Source organism: Anser anser (genome assembly GCF_964211835.1).
Source record: "Anser anser genome assembly, chromosome: 24".
Taxonomy (NCBI): domain Eukaryota; kingdom Metazoa; phylum Chordata; class Aves; order Anseriformes; family Anatidae; genus Anser; species Anser anser.
This window is the reverse complement of record NC_139745.1, coordinates 3,467,476-3,488,014: the sequence shown is the minus strand read 5'-3', so window position 1 is coordinate 3,488,014 and position 20,539 is coordinate 3,467,476. Positions and strand designations below refer to the sequence as shown.

General features: G+C 66.2%; 2 protein-coding genes across 3 annotated transcripts; one reads left to right on the top strand and one right to left on the bottom strand.

Annotated features, from left to right (window-relative positions):
• Positions 1–920: 920 nt before the first annotated feature.
• On the bottom strand, positions 921–11,616 carry GMEB1 (glucocorticoid modulatory element binding protein 1). The gene is made up of 10 exons (XM_083810477.1): positions 11,483–11,616; positions 9,568–9,731; positions 8,577–8,659; positions 7,577–7,701; positions 6,521–6,624; positions 5,916–6,070; positions 4,692–4,820; positions 3,850–3,987; positions 2,805–2,927; positions 921–1,783 (listed from the first exon to the last, which is right to left on the bottom strand). The coding sequence occupies exons 2-10, from the start codon at positions 9,693–9,695 to the stop codon at positions 1,077–1,079; spliced, it is 1,692 nt and encodes a 563-aa protein (XP_083666603.1). The 5' UTR covers positions 9,696–9,731; positions 11,483–11,616; the 3' UTR covers positions 921–1,076.
• LOC310886206 (discoidin, CUB and LCCL domain-containing protein 2-like) lies at positions 11,498–20,045 on the top strand. 2 transcript variants are annotated; one of them, XM_083810475.1, is made up of 15 exons: positions 11,499–12,084; positions 13,877–14,098; positions 15,675–15,812; positions 16,252–16,303; positions 16,487–16,559; positions 16,738–16,871; positions 16,974–17,011; positions 17,125–17,319; positions 17,802–17,920; positions 18,019–18,187; positions 18,263–18,349; positions 18,506–18,596; positions 18,735–18,772; positions 18,937–19,059; positions 19,487–20,045. In XM_083810475.1, exons 1-15 carry the CDS (start codon positions 11,574–11,576, stop codon positions 19,915–19,917), a joined length of 2,421 nt encoding a protein of 806 aa, XP_083666601.1. In that variant the 5' UTR covers positions 11,499–11,573; the 3' UTR covers positions 19,918–20,045. The 2 variants fall into 2 exon arrangements, with proteins under 2 accessions (XP_083666602.1, XP_083666601.1); XM_083810476.1 differs by lacking the exon at positions 18,937–19,059 and having other exon boundaries at positions 11,498–12,084.
• The last annotated feature ends 494 nt before the right edge of the window (positions 20,046–20,539 follow it).

Here is a 20,539-nt window from a genome sequence, read left to right as displayed (position 1 = left end):
GGGTGCTCGATGACTTCGGCGCCCATGCCGGCTCTAATCCTGCGGAGAGATCCTAGGAAGAAAGAAGAAGAAAGAATAGAAAAATAAAACCACCAGACGAGTAGCGACAAGCAGGGAGCAGCCCCGGCACGCAGTGTAAACGGGAGGCGCCCCCGATCCGGAGTCCGGCTCTCCTGGGAAGCGACAGCACGACATGCTTTGTATACCCCGCCGGCACGCGGGGAGGCTGCGGGACGAAGCTCGAGCTGCTCTCTTTTTTTTTTTTTTCCTTTTTTTTTTTTTTTTGTCTTTACGCACCAGGCCGAAGGGATCTCGGAGTCTCCAAGCGGCGGCGGTTGCGGCACCGAGCCCGGCCAGGCGGGGAAAAGGGAAGGGGGAAAAGTGCTGCGGGGAGAGAGCGGGTCCGGGGCTTGGCAGCTGGCAAACGGGGACACGGGAAGGGAGAGCAAAGAAATAAAAAAAAAAAATAAAAATTAGAGATATAAAAACCAACTGGTGTGGAGGAGGAGGAGAATACGGACAGCGAAGTCGGGGTTGCTGTCTTCTTCCCCAAAGCAAAAATAAGAATTTAAAAAAAAAAAATCCCAGTTGCGGTGACAGTGAAGAGTCCAGCAGAATTCCCTTCCCTGGGCAAAAAAAAAATAAAAATACAAATGAGGTACCTGTTCCACCCCATAGCCATCGCCCCTTCCCACAGTCCCATCAAGCTCCAGCCACTGGTTATTGTCTCTCTGAAATAAAACCGCCCGGGCCGCGGCAGGCCCGGGGGGGAAGCACCATGCCCGGGTTCCTCCCGGCCGGGTTGTTCAGCAGAGATCCAGTCTCTCCTCGGCCCTGCAGACAGGCAGGATTGTTCAGTGCTCCACGGAGACGGAGCCTTTTCCAGGTCTCGCGTGTTTCTCCAGCTTTTTGTTTGTTTGTTTAAAAAAAAAAAATTATATATATATATATTTTATGTACAGTACAATGCAAATATCCATGGAAACAAATGGGGTGGCCGGTAAGGATGCTTAACCAAAAAGCCCAAAAGAAAACGGATTCCCAGCTCTTCCCCAAACCGACGCTCGCCTTCCCCGCTAGTCCTCCAGGACCACAATCTCCACGTTATGGACCTGGTGCTGGTGGTCCTCCACGTCTCCCACCACCTTCTCCTCAGTCCTCAGCTCCGTCTCCAGGATCACCGCCTTGCCCTCCGCCTCGTCCGCGTCCGCCTCGGGGTCCGGCGCCGGGTCGATCTCTATGATGGTCTGCCCGTCGTCCGAGGTGCCCTCCACGGCTTGGATGGTGGAGGTGAGGCCCGACTCCATGGCCACCAGTTCCACGGGGTTCACCACGGCCGCCACGTTGGCCAAGGCGCCGCTGTCCTGCATGGCCGCCGAGCTGAGCAGCGCCAGGCTGGAGGACGGGTGGAGGGTCACCGTGTCGGAGGAGCTGGTCTTGGACGAGGACACCACGGTGGCGTATCGGAAGAGCTGGGAGCCGGACGGCAAGGTGTGGACGGTCACCGGGCTGGAACCTTGGCTAATGGTGGCCACCGGGATGTTGCCCACGGAGAACTGCTGTCCGACGGGCGCGATAGCGATGGGCGAGATGACGGTGAACTGAGGCTGCTGGATGGGGGTGGAGGGGCTGAGGACGGTGGCGGAGGCCGGGCGCTGCAGCCGGGGTCTCTTGGGGGGTTTGGGGGCGCTGACGGGCATCAGCACCACGTTCTGGATGGTTTGGGACTTGGCCTTCTGGTCCTTGGCGAGTTTCTTCTGCTCCTCCAGCTGCCGCTCCAGGTCTGCAAAGAGAGGGTGTAAGCGGTGCGCGGGGCTGGGGGCAGCGGGCTGGGAGCTCCCAGGACCCCGGGGCTCCACGAGCAGCCGCTACAGCCCACGTCTGCGGCAGCAGGACCCCAACCACTCCCTCTAGCACTGCACTCAGGGCCAAACTGTGCCAAGGGAATGGACCCGGGTCCTTGTTCTGCACCTTTGCCAGCAGGCAGTGCCCGCACGAGGAACACGCGGTGCCCCACAGCACTCAGCCGCTTCCTTTATCCTCCCGCTGCCGAGAAGATGGGAACTTTGCTCCCCGGGTGAAACCTGCCTACAAGGAGAGGACGGAGCCCCTCCGGGCAGCAGGAACAGGTTCCGGAGCCTGGCTGGGTCCCGGGAGCCTTGGACACGTGGGACAGGGACAGGACCGCCTGGGGCAGCACAGACGTCTGCCTCGACCCTCGTCCGTGTCGACGCGGGAAGCCAGAAGCAGCGTGGTAATCCCATTTACCCAGGGCAGTAGGGGACTAGGGCAGCCCAGCTAAGAACAGGTCCTACGGGGCGTGGAGAGGAGGGAGCTGCATCCAGGTCGGGTTGCTGGCTTCAGCTCAGGGGAAGCCACGCGAGGCACTGGGTAGCTCGGCACCAGGACCAGCAGACAGCTCAGCACCACGCAGACAGACAAGTTCATCAGCTCGGGCACAGCACCGCGCTGCCAGCAGCTCGGATGGCTGCAGCACAGCTCTCAGCCAGCAGCAGCGCCTATTTGCTGACGCCGACTGGGTCGGGCTCCCAGAGCCAGGACCTTGGCTGCTGCAAAGGGCTCAGCCCCACTTTGGGCTGCCGAACGCCCCCGAGCAGCTGCTCTGGGGACACGGGCGATTCCACTCGAGCCCCGGGATGGAAAGGGATCGGTGGAGGTTTGTTTTGGGGCAATCTGGAGTGAAGAAGGACCCCAGTATGGTTCATTGGGGGTTACGTTGAGGGAAGGTCGCGTTGGTTCCCCCAGAGCAGCAACGGGACGAGAGGCCGAGGCACTGACTCTACCTGCCAGCGCGTAAAGGAACTGCTCTTCTCCTTGCTCCGTCTGGTTTTTCCTGTTGTCCAGAACCTTCTTGACTGTGTCCATCAGGCCAAATGTGTGAGCAACGTTGTTCAAGACCGCGGCATCTGCAAGGAATGTGCAAAGGGATGAGTGCCTGGTCCCACGGGGGGCAAGGGTCTCCGTCAGGTGCTCAGAAGGTGCTGTAATTACACCAAATTTTGTCTTTTGTTTTTTATAAAACCATCCCTGTTCTTCCACAAGGGCTGGCTGACAAGGGCAGACCCAGCTCCCTCATCCTTCTGACATCCAAGAACTAAATAATCCCATTCACATGATAAAGAAAACGAAACAGAGATGTGTCACCCAGGCAGCTCAAAATTGCTGCAAACGAAAGCATAATTTGCAATCACAGAGATACAAACGAGATCTCCACCTACAAATCATCACCCCATGCTGCTGACAGTGTCATTAACATGCCAGCTCCACTGAAAGCTGTGCAAAATTTCTATTATAATCCACTGACTTCAATCACTCACAGCTTCCAAAAGCTGCCACCTACCAGACACAAAGATTTGCCAGCCCAAAGCTACTTCAGGGGGAAAAAAAAATAAAAAAAATCCTGGGTAAAACGGAGTTTGTGGTTACATGGGTGTTCTCTCAGCAAGAGCATCGACAAGAAGTGCTCTCAAGCCCCGTGCTCACGGGGCCGTGTGCTGAACTGGATTAGGGCACTGATCCAAGGTAAAAATAAGCCTCAGAAAGGGAGGGGAGCTATTTTTAACCCAGATCAGTTCCTTCATCTGGTTCAGCCCCAAAACGAGTTTTTTCGGCACAAGCGAGGCCAGAACAAGAAGTGCAGGGGGTAGGACCTGTTTACGGTCCACTGTCACGGAAAAAAAAAAAGTGTTTGAATGGCTCTGGTCCGCTGGGAGAATGTGCTCCAACGAGCACCAGGAGCTGGGGACAGTCGCCCCGCGGTCTCCCAGGGGCACGCGGCTCCCTTTGGAGCATCCTTCCCCACCGCAGAGGCTCCGGCTCACGACCCACCTGTCATCTGGAAGGGAGACTGGCCCAGCCTCTGCTGGACGCCTCTCAGCACTTCTTCTATCTCCTTCTGGATGTTGCACACAACCTCCTCCATCAGCCCCACGTCAGCGATTCCCTTCCAGAACATCAGCGTGTCCTCTGGCACGGGGAGAGGGAAGAAGAAGTCAGCAGGCACGAGCATCCGTGGGCATTCCCCCACAAGGCGACCTTAAAACTAAGCCATGTGCAGCGAGAGAAACTTTGCAAGATGACTTCTGATTTGGCCGTTGGGGTGGATGTGACATGCAAAAAAAAAAAAAAAAAAACACCAAACCAAACCAAACCCCAAAGAAACAAAAATAGATCCAGGAAGCAAGGCAGCAACAAGTTGTCAAGCAGCACCATGACCTCCGAGGCAATGTTTCACTGTTTCTCTTCATCCTCCCGAGACACAGAGCTTAAAATCTTTGAGGAAATTCTGCCTGAGCTTCTGTAGTGACCCTGGGAGGGAAAGCAGCCAGCGAAACACAGCCCAGAGGGCTGCCAGGGTACTGACACGGGCTGCTAACCACGCTGATGGTTTCAGCCTAGCTCCAGGCTGGCGGACATTGACGTACTTTAAATAAACTAAAAACCAAACAACCCTCACCGTAACTGGTAGCAACTAGTTACTAGCTGCGAGGAATCAGCCCCAAGGCCAGGGCTGAAGCCCCCAGCCGCAGCAGGGAGCTCTGCACGCCTGGGAAATGCCGGGGATGGCCCCGGGGCTGTGGGGCAGCTCCGCCACTGCCTCTGCTCCTGGGATTTCCATCTTCGCGTCGTAGCAGGCGGGCAGAGGAGGAGAAGACGCCCGAGGAGCTTACCCGAGATCTCGTCTGTGTCCTTTTTCATGCCTTCCTCAGTGGCCATGGTGACGGCGGCTGTCAGCGCCGAGTTCCACTCGATCCCCTCCTCCATGCTCTCCTCCGACAGCGCGATCTGGGTGATGCTCCCTGCCAGACGGACGGCGTCAGCCCTCCCCGCAGCGCCAGCCCCGAATCCCTGCCTTGCTTTCCGCCCCCTCACTCCTCCCCGGCTCTCCTCCACTCTCATGGTCAGGCTGGTTTTGCCTGGCTTCTTTAAAGAAAATCAGCTAAGAGCAAACGATGCTGCTTCTCGACGGGCTCTGGGGCTTCTGGAGGGAGAACCACGTACCCTCCAAAAACCAAACCAGAGCTCTGGCCTAAAATTAAAAGAAAGGGATCAGAATAAAGAAGTGGGGAGCAAACAAGTCTCAGCCCAGCCACCTTTTTCCCCCTGTATCATCATCACCAGAGATGCTCTAACCTCTCAGGAAGTGACACGATCCAGGTCCATGCTAAATGGAAACAAATCCAACTTGATCCTAATTTTCTGGATCCAACCTGGGACACCTAAGCCAATGTTCAGCCACTGAAAGGTTTTCTCACGTAGCCACGGTGCTTTCCAGGAGATTCTCCTTAGCCTACGGACACCTCTGCCATCTCACCCGCCCAGGGCCTTACAGAGAAGTAACGCCTGGCTGAACAACGGGGTACAACCGGGAGCATTCTTCTCCTTGGACCTCTGCAAAGAGATCGCTCTCTGCTCTGAAGCACGGGATTAGCTGAGGATTTGTAGCTGGAGTGACCGTCAAATCACGCCTTCAGCCATCGTGCCGCACCCGCTGACGTCCAGGTGACGTGGAACAGAGGAAGAGGTCAGCGTGCCTGGACCCGTTACTATTAGCCTTCGTTATAGGCCCTCAGACAGGAAACACGTCAGAAAGCACTGCCCAAGCTCACACGGGGCTCCCAGCCAAGAGGGATCCCTTCGAAGCGAGCTCCCCTGGCTCCCCAGGCTGCCTCCAGCCACTGCTGCCCACCCCGAGCTCCCTGCCCGACGCCGCGGGCAGCTCTCCGAGAGGACACGGGAAGCACCCTCCTGCCCAGAAACCGGGGCAGCCTCCTGAACTGCCCTGCTACACCTGGGGAGAAGGTGGTGAGCGATGCGGGAAACCTGATTTAGTAAGCCCAGGGAAGGAGGCAGCATCAGGGGGAAGCTCGTGCCGCTGCTAGCTGCCTTCTTACCGTCAGCGGAGGTGGGAGTCTGCACCACGCTCTGCTGGCCCGGCACCGGCGCCCGGGCGCTGCTGATCAGCAGGTCGAACTTGGTGCTCCGGCAGGTGTTGGTGCAAACTTTGTCGTGCTGGTAGAAGTCGATTTGCCCCGAGTCCATCATCTTCCTGCGCAGGGAGGAGGGAGAGAAGCAGGCTCAGCTCAGGTCTCGGACGGGAGACGAAAGGGAGCGATCCACGTGGGAATGCTGCGGCCGTGGGAAGGACGGGGGAAGGGGAACCCAGCGGCACTCTTCGCACAAAACATCTGCGGGGCTTTCAGACGGCAAGCACAAACCAACCCCAACTTCACACACGCGTCTCCAGCTGGGGACCAGCCCCGTTCCACCTCCACCTAGCACCACGACCCCCAGGTGAGGCCATTTCTATATGGGATGAGGAATCCTGCCCCGTACACCAGGATCTCCCCCCCACGGGTGCTGGAGGCAGCTGGCCAGGTAACGAGAGCCCCCAGGAGATCTTTTGGGGACTGCAAGGCAGACAAAATGCCTGCTGGGGGTCCTGCAGCTGCAGCGATGAAGCCCTGAAGCTGGACGCGGCGGTGGGCAGGTCACATACCTCAGCATGATTCCTCCGAGGCGAATGGCTCTCTTCCAGTCCTTTAGGGTTGACTTCCCAGCCAGGTGAACAAAATGCTTGGGGCTGATCAGCTGGTCATTGAACTGGCAAGGAGATAAGCACGGGCTCAGCAAACACAGGGGGGCATCGCTTCGGGAGACTGGGTGAGGGCACAGTCACAGCCAGGCCGGCTCACCTAAGCCCCCAGTTCTTCCCCAAAAGAGGAGCTGCTTCCCAAACCCCTACCCGCTCCGAACCCCTCAGCACAGAGTGCTTACAACCCAGCACGGACAGTTTGCAGGACGCCAGCCGGCAGCACTCAAACCACACAGCCCCAGGCAGGAACAGCCCCAGGCAGGAACAGCCCCGAAGGCTTTTTTACAGGTCGTGAACCAAATCAGCTCCTTGTGTGAGCTGCAGTCATCTCGGAGACCATTTTGGGAGGCTCCCAGTACGTGAAAGAGCCGAGCAGCATCCCGCTGACGGAGGTGAGCACTCGGGCATCCTCCTGCCCTGCCCCAGTGGCCGAGCTCCCGCTGAGGGTCTCAGCAGAGCGCTCTCGCCGCAGCGGCGCCCCGGGAGGCAGCCTCAGAGCACCGGCTGTTGCTTTAGCACACTGTCAAGTGGAAAAAGGTAGCGGCAACATCCCTCTTCTCGATGCAGCCTGCTCCCTGAGGAAGTGACAGGAGCGGAATACCAGGACGCCAAGGGAAAGAGACAGGGAAGAAAAGCTCTGGCAGATCTCACTACGCATCCCTGCCTGCCTTCAGCTCCACGTCCCTCGCCGTGTGCCAAACACGGCTCTGCTTTAGGCAGCAGCCAAGAGCAGCGCTGAAACGCAAGGTGGGTGAGAGGCCTTCCCCCTTAACCCACTCTTCCCTTCCTTCTCCCTACGCTAAAAACAACACCAGCGTTAACATCCAGCACGCTGCGAAGATGAAGTCACTCAGCTCCAGGACAGGGCTCAGACGAAACACAACGAGGAAGGAAGCCCCGCGGAGGTAAAGCGCCAGACGCGGGGAGCGGAGAAGAAATCTGCTGCGAAAGCTCTCCTACCTTCACACACTTGACGTTAATTCCCGGACAGACAAACTTCTTCCAGAGCAGGATGGCTTTGCTCTCCCCGCAGGTGATGGGGTAGGCGATCTCGATTTCCTCGTTTGTTTCAATGGTGCTGGGGTCTGAGGGAGAAAAGGCAAAAATGAAATTTGCCCCCCGAGAGGCTCCAATCCTACCAAGCGCGAGCTGAGAGCTCACAAGCTGAAGACCTACGCTCAGGAAACCACAAGAAGGGCCGTTCCTAGCGCAGGACCTGACCTCCTTCAGCCTTCTCCAGTTACTGCTCTAGCTCTGCGGCTCTACCAGAAAAAGCAAATCTGCTTTTTGATAGAGCAGCACTCAGAACGAAGCTCATCGATTAGGAGAACGTGGGATCGGAAACCCAACACATCTCCAAGGCGGGGGGGTCAAGGAGAACAACCAGCACTTTGTGGAAAAAAAATTCAGAACACATTTCACAGCTTTCTTGGAGCTCTGGCGTCTCCCTAGCAGAGAGATCAGCCGTTTACTCCCCATATATTCTCTGCACGTGCCGAGTTTTCGCTAATATTGCCAAAAGACCCGCGCCCAGGCAGGAAGCAGAGCGCTAGTTACGATTTAGTGGTGGCACCTAACGAGAGGACGCTTTCTGAGCCCTCGTGTTGCTCAGGGTGGCAGGGAGCACGTGGGGCCAGCCCGCTCAGTCCTCCTGAACGCTCAGCCCAAACCTCTGAGGGTTTGGATCACCAAAGAACCAGCAACCGGAGCCCGACGTTCAGGACCCCGTCGGGAGCCCTTCCCACTCGCTGCAGGAGAACCAGGACCTCACCTCCAGGCCTCCGAGCCCGAGCAGCCTTAGTCCGGAGCACCCCCAGCCCCTGCGCCCACACCCGTGACGACAGCCCCGGGGGGACAGCACCCACGGGGGCAGAGCCGGAGGGAAGCCCCCCAGCCCACAGACACCAGCTCGGCGGCGACCGGCCCTGCGGAGGGGGAACGGCGCCGAGCAGCAACTCACCGAGCCCTTCTTCCAGCTTGTGGATGGTGTGCGTTTCGACGGCCACCACGGCGGCGCTGGCCTCCGAGCCCTCTTGGTAAATCCTGTCGTGAAAGTGCCCACGGGTAAAGAAACCGCGGGCGGCACGGCGGGTTAAGCGTCACGGCGCGGGGTTAAAACCCCCCCCGCGTTCCTTTCTCGCCCGTCCTCGAGGGACGCGCGCGCGTCGTTTGACGGTGGAGCCGCGGACGTTTTTTGGCCCGTACAAAAAATCTGCCAACGGTCCCGGGGGCCGGAGCAGGCAGAGGCGTTGCCATCGCGCCGAGGCTGCCGGTGCCACCGGAGCAGGTCCGCAGGAGGACGCTTCCCCCAACCTCTCTCCCTTTGATTTCTGACAGCAGCAGCCGCCCGCAACAACAGGAAGCGGAGCTCAGTGACCCAGGATTTCCCTTCCCTCCTGTGTGACATTCTGCAGCATCGGGCGACTTCCCCCCCGGGGCGATCGGGCAGGGAAGAGCCGTCGTCAGGCCTGCAGCAACCCCCTGCAAACATCGCCGAGCCGGAGCCGCCACGTTTACACCCCGCAGCCGTTCAGGATGAAGCGCCCAGCGGCAAGCTGCCGCTTCGGGGGACCGCGAGGCTTCCCCTCCAACATCCCAGCGGATTTGGGAGGATAACTAAAAACCCCCGGGTGCTGGCTGCGGCGCAGCCCCTCAGGGGGATCGGCTGCGGTTTGACAAAATCCCACCCGGGGAAGGGCACGGGGGGCTCGCCCCACGTCCTCCCCGCGTGGCGCGGGGGCGCAGCGACCGGCGTCCTGCGGCTCCGCAGGACGGCTCCGGCCCTCGGGAGCCCCGTGACGGTGACACACACAAAAGCTTCCCCGAGTTACGCCCGGGCAGGCTTCGGCCGGGGTCATTTTCCTCAAATAAAACCGCCGCGGGGCTGCGAGGCGCAGCCCCCAGACCCCCCCCCCCCACCCCTGCCCGCCGCCCCTCGGTGTCCGCCTCACCCCTGCTGCACGGGCTGGAGCTGCAGGATCACTTGGGTCTTGGTATCCTCCGGGTTCTCCCCTTCGTTGCCGTCACTTGGTACAACCACCACGTCGCCCACAGGGACGCTCACCTCGGCGTTCGCCATCTCTCACATGAAGCCCGGCGGCGGGGTGCCGGGGCGCTGCGGAGGGCAAGCAGAGGCAGGGCTGCGCCGCGGGAGGGGGAAACGCCGCGGCAGCGCGCGGGCATCGTCCCCCAGTCCCGCCGCAGCGAACGGCACGGCTCCGGGCTGCCCGAGAGGCTCTCGGGCTCCCGGGGTGGCAGCAGGAGGTTTACATTCGCCGCCGGGGAGGCGGCAGGTGCCCGCACGTCCTCCCCAGAGGGGATCTCGCTCCTCGCCTGCCGACCGCGGCGGCTACGAGCACCTCGTCTGGCGACGCCGTGCCGGCAGGCTCAGGTCCCCCCCCCCCCCAGCGCCATCTCGCTGGTAACTTTCCGAGCCGGCACAGCCAGAGCGAGGCCGTGTGCGAGGTTGTGGCAGCACCAAGTGAGCGCGGGGAGGAAGGATCCCGAGGCACAGCTTCTCCCCCCCGGGCCGGGGCAGGCTCCAGTCGCCCCCTGACACGAGCCTGCCTGGGACGGATCCTTCCCACAGCCCTCGAGCCGCAGAGCGGCCGTGCTGGAGGCACAGGGCCACGGAGGGCGCGCAGTGCCGCTGTGAGCGGCGCGGGTACCGCCGTGCTCCTAGGGCTGGTGTCACAGCGCTACGCGGGGAGGCACAGAGGTGGTTCTGTCCGCAAAAGCGCGGGATGAAATCGGCCCCGGGATGGACCCGGCCCTGGCCCTGGGACGGGCTCGGCCCCGGGATGGATTCGGCCCCGGGTGCCAGGCGCTCGGCTCAGGCTCATCCTCGCAGCTCTACGAAGCGCCCCGAGCCCCCGCCGGCCTCCCCAGCCCCGTCCAGCGCCTGCCCGGGGGTGAAGGCGGCGCCTGGGGGAAGCGGCTGCGGTGAGCACGGACCCGTTGGAGGCCAGCGGGACAAGCGAGGCCGGAGCGAGGCCAGAACCGGAGTGGGAGCGGGGTGAGGCCGGAGCCGGAGTGAGACCAGAGTGAGGCCAGAACCAGAGCTAGGCCAGAGCAGGAGTGAGAGCGGGGTGAGGCAGGATCCGGAGTGAGGCCGGAGCGAGGCCTGAACCGGAGTGAGACCAGAACCGGAGTGAGGCCAGAACTAGAGCAAGATCAGAACCAGAGTGAGGCCAGAACCGGAGCGAGGCCAGAACCGGAGCGAGGCTGCCCATGGGACGTGGTGCAGGGGGCACCTCCCCGGGCTGGGGGCCACCTCCTCGCCCCTGTCCCCATCCCCTCGCCCTGTCCCTGTCCCCTCGCCCCCATCCCAAGCCCAGGGGGGCTGCCAAGGCCTAGGGAGGGGGGGGGGGGCTGAACCGGGGGGGGGGGGGGGGGCAGCGAGCAGAGCCCGGTGCTGCAGAGCCACGACCCCAACGGGCCCGGGGGGGGCTCCCCGGGGTAACGGGGGCTCGGCCCCCCCCCCCCCCGAGGGTTCCCCCCCCCCCCTCAGGCCCCACCCGAGGGGGGGGGGGGGCCGAGCCCGGTGCCCCCGCGGCGCGCGGCGGGGGCGTGGCCGCCCGGGGGAGGGGGCGTGGCCTCCGCGCTCCCCCCTCCCCTCCCCTCCCCTCCCCGCTCCCCCCTCCCCCCCCCCGCAGGCGGACGCAGCAGCGCAATCCCCCCCCCGCCCCCCCCCCCCCCGCGGCGCGCGCGGCACGTACGGCGGCACGCTCGCGCGCGCGGAGGGGGGGGGGGGGGGAGCGCCCCCCTCCCCGCCCCGCCCCGCCCCGTCGCGCCGCAGCCGCCGCCGCCGCCGCCGCGGCCTGGCCCCTGCCGGCTCCCGTAGCGCGGCGCCGGCCCGGCCCTTACCGTCGCCGAGCGGCCGAGTCCGGGGGTTGGGAGAGCCGGGGGGGGAGGGGAGCCGGGGGGGGGGGAGAGCGGGGCCGGGCAGGAGCCGAGCATGCGCAGTGCCCGCCGCGGCCTCGGCCGCCAGCACTTCCGGCCGCCGCCTGGCTTAAAGGGGCCGCAGCCTCCCCGCAGCTCGGTTGCCTTCACCGGGAGGGGCCGCACCGCGGAGCAGCCCCCCTCCCTCGGCGGCGGCAGCTCCGTGCCGTGCCCGCCGCCCTCAGCACCCCCCCCCCCCCCCCCACCCCCACCCCCGGCTCCGTTTCGTTCCCCCCCGCCGGCGAGCCCCCTCGGGGCAGCCGCGGCTGAGCGGCGGCGCGGCCGGCCAATAGCGGCGCGGGGCCGGGCGGCGGCAGCCAATGGGAGCGGCGCGGGGGCGGGGCCAGGCGGCCCCGGCGGCGGGGCCGGGCCCGGTGGCGGCGGCGGCGGGGCCGGGGCCGTGCCGAGGATGCGGGCGGGCGGCGGTGGCGGCGGCGGGGGGGGGGCGCTGGGGCTGGCGCTGGCGCTGCTCCGCCGCTGCCTCCTGCTGGGCCCGCTGGGGCTGCGGCCGGCCGGCGGCCAGGACGGTGAGTGCGGGGCGCCGGGACCGGGATGGGCGCCGGGACCGGCACCGGGAACACTCCCCCCCCCCCCCCCCCCGGTTCTGTGCCCGTAACGGGGCCGCGGCACCGCGCTGTGCCCCTTCGGGTTTTGGGGGGGAAACTGGGGGTTTGGGGGGAGAAAGTGCCTTTTTGGGGGGGGCGAAAGTGAGGTTTTGGGGCAAAAAATGGGGTTTTGGGGTTTTTTAGTGTTTTTTTTTTTAAGGGGGGGGGGATGACGGCACCCGCCGGTGTCCCCGGCACCGGCTTCACCCGTAGGGGCAGCGGTGTCCCTAAGGGCTTTGGGCTGCCGGTCCCCTCCCTGGGACGTGCCCGGGATGCTCCGACGGGGCGCTGGGTAACGGGACGGGGCCCCCGGTGTCCCCATAACCCCCCCCCGGTGTCCCCATAACCCCCCCCCGGTGTCCCCGTCCCCCCCCCCCGGTGTCTGTCACCCCCCGGTGTTCCCCCCCCCGTCCCCTCTTCCCGAACCTCCGTGGCTCCGCAGGCGGGACATCACGGAGCCGAAGTTCCCGGACACCCCCGGGCATCCCGAGTCCTTTTTTTTTTTTTTATTAATTCCTATTAATTGAATGAAAATCAGCACGAAAACGGCACCGGGGGGGGGGCTGCAGGCGGGGGGGGGGCCAAGCCCCTGTGTCCCCCCAAGCCCCCGTGTCCCCCCCAAACTGGGCTGCCAGCGCCCTCCCCGCCGATCCCAACCACCCCGCCTCTCCTCGCCCCAAACTCCCCCAAAACACCCCAAAATAATCCCACAGCAGCTCTGGGGGGGGGACACACACGGGGGACGGGACACAGATTTCCCGGTGGGTCGGATCCTGCCCAGCCCCGGGAGGCTGCCAGAGGGCCCCGCACCCCCCCCCCCCCCTCCCTGGTGGCCCCGCTTTGGCCGCCGTCCCGTCCCCGGGGGGGGTCCGGAGCTTCCGCCATCCGGTGCCCCCCCCCCGTCCCCCCCCCCCTTGTCCTTTCCTTCCCTTTCCCCGTGGGATTTTTCCGCGGCGCCGCTTTGTGCCGTCTCCTGGTGACGGAGCCGAGGCAGGGCGGTGATGCTGTGACCCCCCCCCTTCTTTTCACGTCCCCCCCCCGTCCCGTTGGGGTTTCGCTCAGGGTCTTTGCGCTGCCGGCCACGGCCGTGGCCTCGCTGGCTTTTTGGGGCAAGATTCCCGCGGTTTGGTTAACCCCCTCGGATGAAAATCCCCCCCCCTCCCTGCCAAACCCGTTAAAAATCTGCATTTTTGGGATATTGCCCCGTATCCGGGGGCGGCGAGGCCAGAAAAAAAGCCCCCTTTGTGGCGGGTGCCCACCGTGACCCCCCCGCGGGGACTCGGGGGGCACACAGCTGCTCGGTGCTGTGCGCCCCTGCGGGGTGGTTCCCCCAAATCCCCCCCCCCAAATTGGCCTGGGGTGGCGTGGGCGTCTGGGGGGGGGGGTCACGGGGGAAACTGAGGCTGCCGTGACCCTGGGGTCCCTGGGGGGGGTTGCTGCTTTTTATATGGCCGGAAAATTGACAAAAATGGTGATTTTTTTTTTTTTTTTTTCCCAAAAAGGAAAATATTTTTGGGGGGGGGGGCGTCCCCGGCCCCAGGGAGCTGGTGCTGGGCTGCGCTTGGTGGGGAAACTTGGGGAAACTGAGGCACGGGGCCCCAGGGAGCACAGCTCCCCCTATTTTGGGGCTCGCAGTGGTCCTGGAGGGATTCTTTTGGTGCTGGGGGGGTCCCCGCTGAGCTCCCCCCCCCTTTTTTTTTTTCTCTCTCCGCAGGGGACGGCTGCGGCCACACGGTGCTGGCGGCGCGCAGCGGGACGCTGAGCTCCAGGAACTACCCGGGCACGTACCCCAACCACACGGCCTGTCGCTGGCGGCTGCGCGCCCCCCCCGGCACCTCCCTCATCCTCGTCTTCGGGGACGTCGACCTGGAGCCCTCGGAGAGCTGCGCCCGCAGCTCCCTGCTGCTCGCCCACCCCGAGAGCGGGGCCACCTACGGTACGGGACCGGGGGCGGGGAGGGGGGGCACGGACGGCAGATTTGGGACGTCCCGGTTAAGGAGGAGACGGGGGAAATTTGTTTTTTTTTTGCCCCGTTTTCGTTTTGCCGAGGAAGGGGTAGCCGAGGAGGTGCGCCGGGGGGGAGTTGTGGCCCCACTGGGGTGCGACCACAGCTGTGGGGTGGGAAGGAGCCGGTGTAAATCCCCCCCCCCCATGTTCCCGGGGCTGGGATTTTTGCCCGTTTTCCCCGATTTCTCACTCTTTCCGCCCGCATCCCCCAGGGTTGGCACCCACGGGGGTGGCACCGAGTGAGCTCCCCGGTCCCCGACCCCTCCGCTGCCCGGCGTGGCCTCGGGGACGCGTCCATCTGGGGTCCCCAAAAGGGACCCCAAAAGCCGTGTGCCCCCAGCCCCCGTCGTTTTGGGGTTTGTGCTCTGTGTTCCCCCCCCTGCCTGGCAGGCTGCCCCCGAGCCGTTCCCCTTGGCCGCCTGCGCCCGAGCCCTGTAAATATTTAGGGGATGGCGCCGCCGCCCCAACGAGGCTTCTGCAACCCCCGGGACCGCAGCCCCTTGCTGCTCCCCCCCCCCGTGTGCACCCCAAAACCCCTTTTGGGCCTTGCTGGGGTAGGAACCGCTCGCTGCCACCCCTGCAGGGGGGAAACCGAGGCACTGGGGGGCGGGGGGGCGCTGGGTCTGCGCCCAGCTCCCTGCTGGAGCACCCAGGGGTTTGCGCCCGTGGGTGCCCGCTCCCCTCGGGCCACCCCCAGCCCCTCGGGGTGCCTTTGCCGTCAGGATGGGGCCGGCGCAGGGTCCCGCCGGTGTCCCCGTCCCTCGCCTGCGGGAGCCCCGGGTGCTTTTCGGGAAGAGGCTGGCTCAGAGCCCGCTCCTGGTGCCCGGCCAGCCCTGGCCTGACCCCGCCGGGGTCCTGGGGACCCCCCCCCCCATGGGCGCTTGGTGGGGGAGGCGGCACGGGGCTGGAGGGGACCGGGGACGCCGCCCGTCCCCCCTGTTGGGGCTCAGCGGTGCCCCCAGGGACCCCTCCTGCCCCCGGAGCTGCGCTTTGAGGCCGGGAGATGGAGCCTGCGGGCTCGGGGGGGTTACGCGTGGGCGCGCCGCGGGATTTAGGGGGCGGCTTCGGCGGCACCCGTGGAAAGGGGGGGGGACAGGGACGGGGACAAGGACAAGGACCCGTTCCCGGGGCCGTGCGTGCCAGCCCCGGCAGCGCTGACTGGCGCCCACGGGGGCCGTTGGCCTCGGCGGCCGCTCGCTGCGTCGCAGCCGGGTGTAATTAAGCAATTAAGAGCCCTCCTTGTGAGACGTCTTCCAGGAAGCAGCAGGGGATTACACAGCTGGCCGAGGTGGCGTCACCGCGGGGGGGGGACACCCGGTCCAGCCCTGATCCCAAACCAGGGGCTTTGTCCCCCCCCTCCTCCTCCCCGGTGTCACCGGTGCCTGCGGGGACGGTGACGGGGCCCCCCCGAGCATCCTTCCCGGGGCACAGCCCCCCTGCCCGAGGGGAGGCGAAGCCCCCAGGTCCCCCCGCTCGCCCCCCCACGGCCCCGTCCCTCCCGGCAGGGCCCTACTGCAGGAACGCCGGCCCCGCCGCCTCGCGCCTGGCCACCAACTGGAGCGCCGCCACCGTCCTCTTCCGCAGCGGCAGCCACCGCTCGGGCCGAGGCCTCCTCCTGTCCTACGCCAGCTCGCAGCACCCAGGTGGGGGTGGAGGGGGGGGGCGGCGGGGGCGGGGGGCTCCCCTGGGGGTGCGGGGGGCTCCTCGCCCACCCCGGGGTGGCTCCCGGTGCTCCGAGCTCCCCAAATAATCCCCCCCCCGGGGATCCTTTGGTGGTTTTTTTTCCTTTTTGTTTTTTTTCCCATTGCCTGGGGGTGCGGAGGAGGTGATGGGGGGCGGGGGTGGCAGCATGAGCTGGGGACCCCCGGATCTGGGACCCCCACCCCCCACCCCCAGGGCAGCTGGGACCCCAGCACGGGGCTCGCTGCGGCTGCGGGGAGCCAGGGGACGTCGCCGCCTGTCCCCCCCGACGTGGGGACCTGGGGTGGGGGGGACAAAACCCGTACCAGGAGCAGGGGTTGGGAAGGGGATGGGGGGGGGGGGGGGCATAGCCCCTCACCCAGGGGTGTCCCTGCCTTGCAGACGTGGTCTCCTGCTTGAAGAGAGGCACCCACCTGTCCCAGGAGCACACCAGGTGCGTGCCCCTCCCTGCCTGGTGCCCCCCAGCCCTCTCCCAGGGCTCGGGCCGGGCTCGCCGGGGGGGGGTCCTTGGGGTGCAGCCCCAGCTCCTCTGCTGGGGGGGGGGGTGGTCACAAAACCCCCGTGGGGTGTACAGGGGGTGGCAGCCCTGACCCCCCCCCCCCCCCCCGCGTTGCAGCGTGTACTGCCCCGCCGGCTGCAAGGACATCGAGGGGGACATCTGGGGCAACGTCCGCCAGGGCTACCGGGACGTACGTAGAGCGCCCCGCTCCCCCCGCGGGGTGACACCCGGGGGCGTCCCCAGCGCGTGGCTGGCGCCCGTCACCTCCGTGCTGCTGCCAGCGGAGGGGAGGGGACAGGCTCAGCCCCCCGCTCGGAGGGGACCCGGCGGCTCTGATCCCCCCCCCACCATCCCCGCGGTCCCCGCAGACCTCGGTGCTGTGCAAGGCGGCCGTGCACGCCGGGGTGATCGCGGACGAGACGGGCGGGCAGGTCACCCTGTCCCAGGAGAAGGGCATCACGCTCTACGAGTCCGCCTTCGCCAACGGGCTCCACTCCAAAAGGTGGGTGCGGGGGCTGCCCCACCCCACCCCGGGTGGCGGTGCCAGGTTTTCGTCCCCCAAGAGCAGGAGCAGCCCCCGACGTCCCTCCCTCCCTTCCCGCAGGGGCTCCCTGTCGGAGAAGCGTCTCCTGTTCCACAAAGGTATTTCCCCCCCACAAATGAAGCCCCTCCTTTCACCCCAAGTGGTGCCGCTGCCGCCCCGCGTGGGGGTCCCCGGCGTCGGCCGGGTCCCCAGCTGCCACCTCCCCTTGCAGCCTGCGGCGACGCCCTGGAGGTGGCCGCCTTCAACGCCTCGTCCTGGTGGCAGGAGGTGGACGAGCTGGGGCAGGAGCGGGGCTGGGCGGCCGAGCGGGCGGCCCTGGGCACCCCCGGCCCCTCCTGGGCGGCCGAACCCGGCGCTGAGACCGCCTGGCTGGAGCTGGACCTGGGCACCCGCAGGAACGTCACAGGTCGGTGTCCGTGGGCCGTCCCTGTCCCCGTGCCACCCTGGTCACTGCCCCCACGGGGATGTGGGGGCTGCCGTGGGACCCCCCCCCCCCACCCTGCCCCGAGTGGCTGCAAATCCCCCGAAAACACCCAGGAGCTTTTAGGGCTCCTCGGGCCACCTCCTGCTCCGGTTACCCCGGTGCAGACGCATCCGGGCGGCACCCGGCCTCCCGCACGGCTCCTTCCCGTCCCCAGTTTGTCCCCCCCCCGGCCCCCACTCTGCTCCTGCAGCTGGTGCCAGCGAGCGCCTTTTGTTCGGTCGAGCCCGCGGCGAGCGGGGGCTTTGTGCGGCGGCGCTGGCGGCAGGAAAATGGGGACGTTGTGAGGCCGGGGGAGGAGGGAGGAATGCAGCCGGGGGGTCAGCGGCTCCTCGGGGCGCAGCGGGGGCCGTGGGTGTTCCGGGAGGGGGGGGTTGGTGACACGCAGGGCGCATCCTGCCCGCCAGGGATCGTCACGAAGGGCTCCGAGATGTACGACTACTACGTGACGTCCTACCGCGTGTCCTCCAGCCGCGACGGGAAGAACTGGAGACCCTACAGGGGCAGCGGGGGCCAGGAGGACAAGGTGGGCGCGGGGGCGCGGGCGGCGGGGTGTGGGCGCAAGCCCCCCCCCCCCCCCCCAGCCCCGCAGCTCCAGGGCCACCCCTGCCGCCTCCCCACCAGGTGTTCGAAGGAAACGTGGACGGCCGCGGGGAGGTCTCCAACGCCTTCATCCCCCCGATCGTGACCCGCTACCTGCGCGTCACCCCCCGCAGCTGGCACCAGCGCGTCGCCATGAAGGTGGCCCTGCTGGGCTGCCAGCTGGCGCGGGCGCGCGCCCCGCGGCCCTACGGTGAGCGTCCCACGGCCCACCTGCCCCCGTGGTGCGCCCGCGGGCGGCGCTGACGGCACCCGCTCTGCCCCGCAGCGCCCGGCGGCCCCGAGGAGGTCCCGCTCCCCGTCCCCACCGGCCGCACGCCCGTGCCCGGTGTCGCCCTGGACCCCGAGAAGGCCGGTGGGTGCCCCCGTGGGGCTGTCCCCGCTCTCGTGGGTGCCTGCGGGCCTTCGTCTCCCAGCTCTGGCTGCCCGCCCGGGGCTCCTGGCACCCACGGGAGCCCCGTGGGCGTGGGACCGTGGCGCGGTGCCGACGCCGCCCTCCCTCCCTCCCCAGGCTCCACGCTGCTGGTGATGCTGCTCGTCGGCGGCTTCGTCCTCCTCTGCTCCAGCCTCCTGCTGCTGGCCTTCCTCTGCCGCAGGAGGAGGTGGGTCCCGGCCGGCAGCCCCCCTCCCCAAAAGCTGCGTCGGGCTGCTGGCCGTGTCCCGGGGGGGCAGGAGGGACGCGGCCAGCACAGGGGGGGCGCGGGGCAGCCCCTCACCCTCGTCCCGCTCTCCCCTCGCAGGAAGCCAGTGGCCGAGCTGAACTGCGGGCTCGCGAAAGGTAACGGCTCCCCACCCGTGGGGAGGGGGGGGGGCCCCAAAGGCAGGAGCGGGGCGGCTGATTTAAGGCCCGAGCTCTCGGGCTCCTTCCTGCTCAGCCCTGGAGGCGCCTCCGTCCCCGAGGGCGGCGGTGTGTGAGAGCTGGGGGCTCCGCTCTCCGCGCAGGGTACCCCAAGCTGGAGTCGAGCCCGGGGTGCTCCCTGGGGAGCCTGCCGCCCCCCAGCTCCATGCCGCCCTCCTTCCCCGCGGCGGCCCCGCTGGGAGACCTGAGCCAGCCCCCTTCGCCAGGTAACGGGGACGCGGGCGTGTGGATGGGTCCTCCAGCCTGGAGGGGAGGCAGAACTAACCTGTGTACCCCCACACCGCACCCCGAGGAGCCATCCCACCCACCCCACACCACCCTGGTGCAGCCCCCGTCCTGCATCCTGAACCCTCTGCAAAGGGAGAAATCGTTGCGCTTAATACACAGGGTGGTACTGGAGGGCACCGGGATCCCCCAGGGCCGTGCTGTCCCCGTGGGGTGGGTGCCCTGCCCTGCCCAGAGAGGTTCTGACAGCCCCTGGGGGCAGTGCAGGTGCCCTCAGCCCACCCGTGACCACGCACCTGAGCCCACCGCCGCATGGGGCAGGCGGGGGGAGTGGGCTGGGTGGGCACGGGGGCCCCTGCTTCCTCTGCGGGGCCGTCCCCAGCTGAGCTGCGGGTGTCCCCGGGGCAGAGTACGCCGAGCCGGACGTGGTGCAGGTGAGCCCCAGCAGCCAGCCGGGGCCTTCCACCTTCAAACCGGCCCCGGACGAGGGCTACACGCTGCCGCTGGTCGTGAGCCACTACGCCGTGCCGGGACAGTACCACGAGTACGCCGAGCCGCTGCCGCCCGAGCCGGAATACGCCACGCCGTTCGGCGACCCCGAGCCCGTCGGCACCCGTCGGAGCCTCTGCGGCATCGCGGGGCACCCCGGTGCCCCGAGCCGCACCGGCTCCCCAGAATCGCCCCCGGCACGGTACGATGCGCCCACCCTGCCGCCCGGGGAGCCCCGGGGATGCGGCGGGGTGAACGCAGCCCCCCGAGGGGAGCTGCCCCCCACCCCCCGTGGGGACAGCCCCTCGCCCGAGCCTCCCCTCTCGCACGTGTACCACGAAGCCTGGTGAAGGAGCGGGGGCGTGGGGGAGCGCTGCCGGAGGGGAGGCTCGAGGCGCTTGGCTGGCGAGCCTCAAGGGAGGATTTTTTAAGAAAAAACACTATTTTATTTAAATATATATTATATATATATATAAAACGGTCCTCCGGATCGCGTGCAGGGGGGGTGTGGACACTGAAGGGCGCAGAGAGGAGCGGGAAGGCGAAGTGGGGATAAAAGGGGTGAGAGTTGGAAATCGGATTGGAACCGAATCAACCTGCCCGGTGCTATCGCGAGCTGTGTGAACACCCCCAATCCCGCTCTCACAATACCCCCCCCCGCCCCTTACTCGCCTCTGTCCTTCACCGCGGTCCGAGGGGCGCCGGAACGGGCGGTTACCGGCAGGCCCCGCGCGCAAAAATTGTGCTCCCGAAATCTCTTGATGTCGATTCCGCGGGGGCGGCCGGAGCCCCCCCGTGCCACGCACGGCAGAAGCCCTTTTTGGGGCTGTGCCCCCCGCCGCCGCCTCCGGAAAGCGCCCGCACCCCTTCTAGATCACGACGAGGCCATCCTCCGTTCTGACAACAGAGACAATTCCCTCCTCATTTCCCCTTTCCTTCTCAATTTTTTCCGCCTATCTTCGTTTATTTTTT

Bases quoted from the DNA above. Each gene is read 5' to 3' on its own strand.
- LOC310886206 (XM_083810475.1), top strand. From the start codon at position 11,574: ATGCGCAGTGCCCGCCGCGGCCTCGGCCGCCAGCACTTCCGGCCGCCG. The intron at 12,085-13,876 runs GTGAGTGCGGGG...CTCTCTCCGCAG, and splicing joins GCCGGCCGGCGGCCAGGACG to GGGACGGCTGCGGCCACACG. The intron at 18,597-18,734 runs GTGGGTCCCGGC...CTCCCCTCGCAG, and splicing joins TTCCTCTGCCGCAGGAGGAG to GAAGCCAGTGGCCGAGCTGA.
- GMEB1 (XM_083810477.1), bottom strand. From the start codon at position 9,695: ATGGCGAACGCCGAGGTGAGCGTCCCTGTGGGCGACGTGGTGGTTGTA. The intron at 2,928-3,849 runs GTGGGTCGTGAG...CATTCCTTGCAG, and splicing joins GTCTCCCTTCCAGATGACAG to ATGCCGCGGTCTTGAACAAC. The intron at 1,784-2,804 runs GTAGAGTCAGTG...CTCTCTTTGCAG, and splicing joins GTTCCTTTACGCGCTGGCAG to ACCTGGAGCGGCAGCTGGAG.